General features: G+C 62.3%; 1 protein-coding gene across 1 annotated transcript in view; it reads left to right on the top strand.

Moving 5' to 3' along the window:
- Positions 1-740: 740 nt before the first annotated feature.
- LRRC75A (leucine rich repeat containing 75A) overlaps positions 741-6,106 on the top strand; it is a 34,239-nt gene continuing 28,873 nt past the window's right edge. The window contains exon 1 of the mRNA XM_055576445.1: positions 741-992. Within this exon, the coding sequence (XP_055432420.1) occupies positions 741-992 (252 nt within the window). The remainder of the gene's footprint in view (positions 993-6,106) is intronic.

The raw sequence follows: 6,106 nt of genomic DNA, 5'->3' as shown, positions 1-6,106 counted from the left end.
CCCCTAGATGGTCCAGCTCCTTTGACACTGGACTGGTGCAGGCTACGGGCTCGGCCTAACACAGCCTTGCACCTGGTTTCTGCACCAGCACCGGCCCTCACTGGCCGAGTCTCAAAGGAGCGTCCATCAGAATCAGCCAAGAGGCTAAAAATGCAGATCGCCAGGTCCCACGGCTGAGATTCTCACTGAGCGGGTCTGGGGCGAGACCGGGAGTCGGCGTTCTCAACAAGCCCTCGGACGACTTGGGCGCGGATTCTCCGCGGCGCCCACTTTGAGAAACCCGACTCTGGGGCTGAGACCCCAGCCCCACTCCGCCTCGATTCTCCAAACTTTCAGCATGTCGCCGGGCGCATGTCTCCCCGCCCCGCTCCGTAGGTCTCATCCACGCGCGATCGTGTAGCATCTGGGGAACGTGGTGAGGACCAGGAGGGGGCGCAGGGCGGGCGAGCGGAGCCAAGGGGCGGCGAGGCGAGGAGGGGCGCGCCGAGCCCGGAGGCGCGCGTTGGCGGGGCCGGGGGCGGGGCGGCCGGGCCGGGGCGGGGCCGGCGGGCGGCGAGCGCCGGGGGAGCGCGCCCGGGGAGCGCGGAGGAGGAGCGCGGCCAGCGCCCCCGCCCGCCCTCCCGCCCGCGCGCAACAGTTCCCCCAAAGTTGCGCCCGGGAGGCGCGCGCCGGGCGGCCGAGGGGCGGGCGGGCGGCGGCGGGGACGCGGAGAGCGCGGCGGCGGCGGCGGCGGCGGCGGCATGGGCACCCGGCAGACCAAGGGCAGCCTGGCGGAGCGAGCCGGCCCCGGCGCGGCGCCCGGCCCCCGGCGCGAGCGGCCCGACTTCTGGGCGTCGCTGCTGCTGCGCGCCGGGGACAAGGCGGGGCGCGCGGGCGCGGGCGCCGGGCTGCCCCCCTACCACCGGCGCGTCGGCATGGTCCAGGAGCTGCTGCGGATGTTGCGCCAGGGCCGGCGGGAGGAGGCGGGGACGCTGCTGCAGCACCTGCGCCAGGTGAGCGCCGGGAGGGGCCGCGGGGGCGCCCCGCCCCTGCCCAGGAGGCCCCGGGGCGCCAGGGGCACCGCCCGGGCCCCTTCTCGCGGGGACCGGGCCCGGTCTAGCCGCAGGTGCCTCGGCGCTGCCTCTGAATTTGAGGCCTCGGGGCAGGGCGGAGGAAGGCTGCCCGGAGAGGCCCGGCCGAGGGGGACCTGTTGGAATAACGTCCCCGTTTCTCTCCTCCGCAGGCAGCGGAGGAGGCTGGCCCGGGGCGGTGGGCGGGAGGGGACGCCTGCCTGCGCCAAGGTGCTTCTCTTACCCCCTACCCACTGGCAGTCTATCCCATCAAGGGTCCTCAAGGAATGCGCAGTTGTCAGCTTCCCCAGGGGGAGTCCAAGGGCACAGCTCTGGGACTGGTGAGATTCCAGCCCCCAGGGGCTTCGCTCGTCGGGAGGCACCCTGGGTGAGAGGGGGTTCAGGTGGGAGACACGTCTTCTCTCCCCTGACTAACTTTGACCGGAGCTCAGCCTGGAGCCGAGCGGTGGGGCGGGGGAGCTGGCCCGGTTCCCGTGGGACCGGCTGGCCGCAGGGCCTTCCAAGGCTGCCTGCACCCTGCCCTCAGCCTGATCCCCCTGGTTAGGGACTGCCTTGGCACCTCTGGCGGGTCCCCTCTGCTTTGGGTCTCCCTGGAGCCGTTGCTGTCCACTTCTCTTGGGCTTGTTTTCCTTCTTCACTTTTTCATCCCTTCCGTGGATTCTGTCCAGTGGGAGAGAGGCAGGAAGGCGCCCCTCCTGCATCCCTCAGGGTTCTCTTGGCCGACCTTTGCAGGGGAGCTGAGTCCAAGCCCCATATTCTGGCTCAGTGGTGGAGTCCAGTGGGGATGGGGAAGGGGCTCTGAGGTGGCCTGTCTGAAGTTCTCCCATCACTGTTGAAAGAGGCCGTCAGAGAGCCTTCCTGGGGGGAGCTTCAGAAATCAATCAGACCCTCATCTCTCCTGGAGTCTGTAGCAGCCCCCTACCCCACTGTGTATCTGGTGTGTGGTCACCCTGGAGTGTGTGTTCCCAAGGTGTGTGCGCACAGGGAGAGGGAGGCAGAGGCCTGGGGGCTTGGGAAGCCTGGGGTTTCTGCTTTCCCCTCCACTTTCCCAAACAGCATCCAGAAGGCTACCTGAGACGCCGCTGTTTCCCCAGGTTCCATCTCTGAACTGAATCTTCAGAGAAAGATGACATTCCACACTTAGTAACTTTTTAGTGGTGTGTGTTTCTTTGTCTTTCAAGAACTGAAAGCCAGGGTATGGCCTCTGTGGAAACTGTTTTGCTTTCTATTAGAATAATGGGTTTTCCAGACCATCATATCCATTTGCAACCAGACGGTGAGATGCTTTCTCTGATCGTATGCTGTCTCCCGGCACTGGGGTGGGTGCTGCAGAGGGTACGGGACCATGGAGGGGCTGACGGTGGGGGTCGAGGCACGCCCCCCTGGGGCTGAAAAAGCAGAGTGCAGCCCCTGTTCTCGCAGGGCCAGTCGTTCGGGTGGGGCCTGCAGGATGAGTGTGATTCCACATCCTGGAGAACCTGAGCTTCCCCCTGGTTTTGGAGAGTAGACACATCCCTGTGTCCCCCACAGGCTTCCCTGGTGGCTCAGACAGTAAAGAATCCGCCTGCAATGCTGGAGACCTGGGTTCCATCCCTGGGTCGGGAAGATCCCCTGGAGAAGGGAATGGCTACCCATTCCAATACTCTTGCCTGGAGAATTCCATGGATGGAGGCCTCAGTCCATGGAGTCACAGAGACAGACACGACTGAGCGACTAATACTGTCTGTGTCACCCACAGCGTCCCTGAGACAGGGAGCATTTCCTGACAGATGGTGTCTCATTGGTGTCCTGACACTCTTCTGTCCTGACACAGTGGCACAGCTGATGGGGGTCGGAGGAGGTCAGCCAGGCTTCCCCTTTGCTGCAAAAACAGCAGAATAACTTGCCCTCCTGCTCCAGGCACGTCCTGGGCTTTTGTGACCTCTGGTTGAGGTCTGTGGGCTCTGCAGAGCCAGCAACGGACCTGCCTAAGGTGCAGATCAGGGCCCTCCAGGGAGTGGCTGGGAGCCCTGGGCAGCATGGGACGGGAGCCCCAGTGTCCAAATGTCCGTGGGAAGCAAGAGGTGGTTTTCTAGGACCCTGAGGCTGTTTGGAGGGATGAGGGGCTGCATCTGTGCTGTGCACAGAAGTGGCTCTTTCCCCCAAATCTTGTTTTCCTTTCCAGTTTTCTCCTCTAGGCCAGGGGTGGTGATGTTCAGAAAGCGAATGAGCAGTCACTGAGAGACAGGAAACACCCAGGGCTCCCTAGGGTCGGACCAGCAGGGGCGCATCAGTAACAGGAGGCGGAGGTGGGTGTGCGGAGCTCAGGGCTCGGTCATGCTGGGACACCGTTCCTGCCCCACAGAGCACAAGGGTGGGCATTGGTGAACAGGTGAACAGGCAGAGGGAACGGGAGCCCAGATGGTCACGGTCACGGTCATCCTCACCTTCTCCTGTGTTTGTCCATGTGTGTGGCTGCCCAGAGCCCCGTGGGAGGGGGCTGGAGGTTGTCCTGGTCTCTATGGGCCGTGAGCTCTTTGTAGCCCTGAACGATCTCTCCACACTCTTCCCAGAACAATGTGCCAACATTCACAGTCCTGCGAGAATATTGGAGGGTTCACAGACCCCAGGTTCAGAATACACCCCCATCTGGGACCTCTCCTTCCCCACCTGTGTGACTTGCGACAGGCTAAGGATGTGGAAACAGGGGCCTGGGGACCACGTGTGACAGTCGCAGTGGGCTGAAGGATTGTGGCTGCCGGTGCCTCTGCTTCTGAATCTAGGAGTCTCTCTGGTCTTAGATTTGGGGGAGTTTCCTGACTGGAGACTCTCCAGCCTGTCCCTGCATGTCCCTTGCCCAAGCAGTATAGGGAGGCCTCCTTGGTGTTTAGGATGCTGAGCTGTGCAGTGGGGAGGGAAGCAGGCTCCCAGGAAGCTGCCTGCTGAGGGACGGAGCCAAGGGGAGTCCCCTTCCCTTGAGGAGCTGTGCCATCTTGAGAAGAGCCTAGGGCCAAGGGTCAGCTCGGGCAGCTTGCATTCTGGTCTTCAGTCTGCTCCCACTTGGGACCCAGCCGATAACCTGTGAGTTGTGTTCCTTGTTTCCCTGAGGGTATCTGAGGTACTGAGCAGAGCAGATGCTACAACTGTGTGAGATTGCGTTGGCTCTGCAAACCTAAACCCGTTCTCACGGCAACAACAGCAAGGAACAAGAGGATCTGCTTGGGGTCTGGCCGGGCTGCTGGCAGGGTCTCGGTCCCCTTTCTCAGGCCAGGCCCAGGAGGTTTTAGATTCTGTCTGCCTGACTAGGGCTCAGTCTGGGCCAGAACTCACTGAAAGTTCAGAAGCAGTGTGGGCCAGTGCTCAGGGAGTTGGGGGGTGAAAGAAGCTAATTGTGGATGAAAGAGGCTGCTCTGGTCCCCTCCCCCAGACCTCCGCCTTCTCCAGGTGTTGCTTCCTAAGTCTTCGGCTCACATTTGCAGTCTTCAAGGTGCCCTGGGAAGAAGGACCCATTAGTCGTGGAGAGAGGGTGAGTGCCAGCCCATGTAGGAGGTGGGGGTCATCTCTTGGGTACAGGGGTTGCTCTGAGTCCCCAGGTCCCAGACTCGGTCATCTCTCAGCCTCATGGAGCACCAGAGTAGGGGCTCAGTTCCCCCAGCACACACCAGGCTGAAGTGGCCCATCTCCCAGCTTTTCTGTAAAGAGGATCTGATTGGGTTGGTTTATACAGTGCAGCCTTGTTGGGCAGGGCAGTTCTAGGGTCAGCCTGATGCTGTGGCTCAGGCCACGTGACCAGGGTGACTGGGCTGGCCCCACACTACACCTGGGAACACAAGCCACCCCTGCAATGCAGAAAAGAGCCCTCAGGAACCTAGGGTGCTGGCTGCCCCAGGGGTCTGGATAAGTCTCCCTGGGGACCCAGAGGCTCGGCAGAAAGATGAGCAAGAGGTTGCCTTTTTCATCTGACAACCCCCAGAATAAGCAGGGAGTTCCCCACCCTTAGCCTTGATCTTGTTCTTCTCCACCTGGGATGCACGTCCTCACTTCCATGGAATGCTCCTTATGTTTCCAAGGCCACCCTCCTGGGCCACGTCAGCCCATGGACTCTGAGATTCAGTTGCCCGTTAGGCTGTATGGATTTAACCATCCGTATGTACGTCATTTTTCCCACTGTCCATTTTGTTAGACTAAGTCCCACAGTTCCTGAGAGTGGAGACCCCCACCACCACCTCTGTCCCTGGCAGGCAGTTGACACCCACAGGTTGTGGCAAGCTGCAGTGAGTCGTGTGCCAGGGACACGCTGTCTTGGTGTGTCCCCAGCAAGCCCTTGGGTCTGGGCTGTGCACCCCGGGGCTTATTTGCCAGGCCCATGGGTGCGGTCGAGAGATCTGGCAAGTTTGCTTTCATTTGGTTGGATTCCCAGGAGCCCTGTCCACAGGGCTTGGCTGTTCCTGGCAGCCCGCCAGGCAGTGGTGTTCTTGGAGAGAGGAGTGGCATGGTGCCTGGGCTCCGTGGGCACCACAGGGACCCCGTGGCAAGTACCGTCTGGGGCCTCCGCTGAGGTGGCAGCAGGGAGCGGAGCCTGGCGGGAGGGCCCGGCCTCCACGCTCCTTGTGCTGAATCATGTTGATTCCATCCGCAGAGAGACAGCTTCCTCCCTTTCTAAGCCCTGCTGCTCTCTGGCCAGGCTGGGCATTTCCAGTGATGCCGAGGCAGGGGGAGCCCCAGGCCAGGGCCTGCTCTGCTGATTTCCAAGGCCAGGGATGCGGCCACCTCTGTGTGGCCAGGAGTGACGCCAGGGCCTGAGGCTGAGCCAGCTGTCCTGACTGCAGGTCTGGTGGGGAGAGACCTCCTTCGGGCTCCCCCTGCACCCGCCAAAACACTGCCCCCCACCTCCTGCAGGCAGAAGCCACCTGCAAGAGAGTTTCCAGGTGACTCAGGTCTTGGTCTGGCTTCCCCATCAGGATGCTTGAGGGGTGGGGTCCACATCTGAGGAGATCCCCTCCCCAAAGTGGGGGTCTCAGCCTGCCATCCACCTCCTTCCCCTGGCCCGCCAGCTG

Source organism: Bubalus kerabau, chromosome 4 (assembly GCF_029407905.1).
Source record: "Bubalus kerabau isolate K-KA32 ecotype Philippines breed swamp buffalo chromosome 4, PCC_UOA_SB_1v2, whole genome shotgun sequence".
NCBI lineage: Eukaryota > Metazoa > Chordata > Mammalia > Artiodactyla > Bovidae > Bubalus > Bubalus kerabau.
This window is presented reverse-complemented; position numbering and strand designations above follow the sequence as displayed.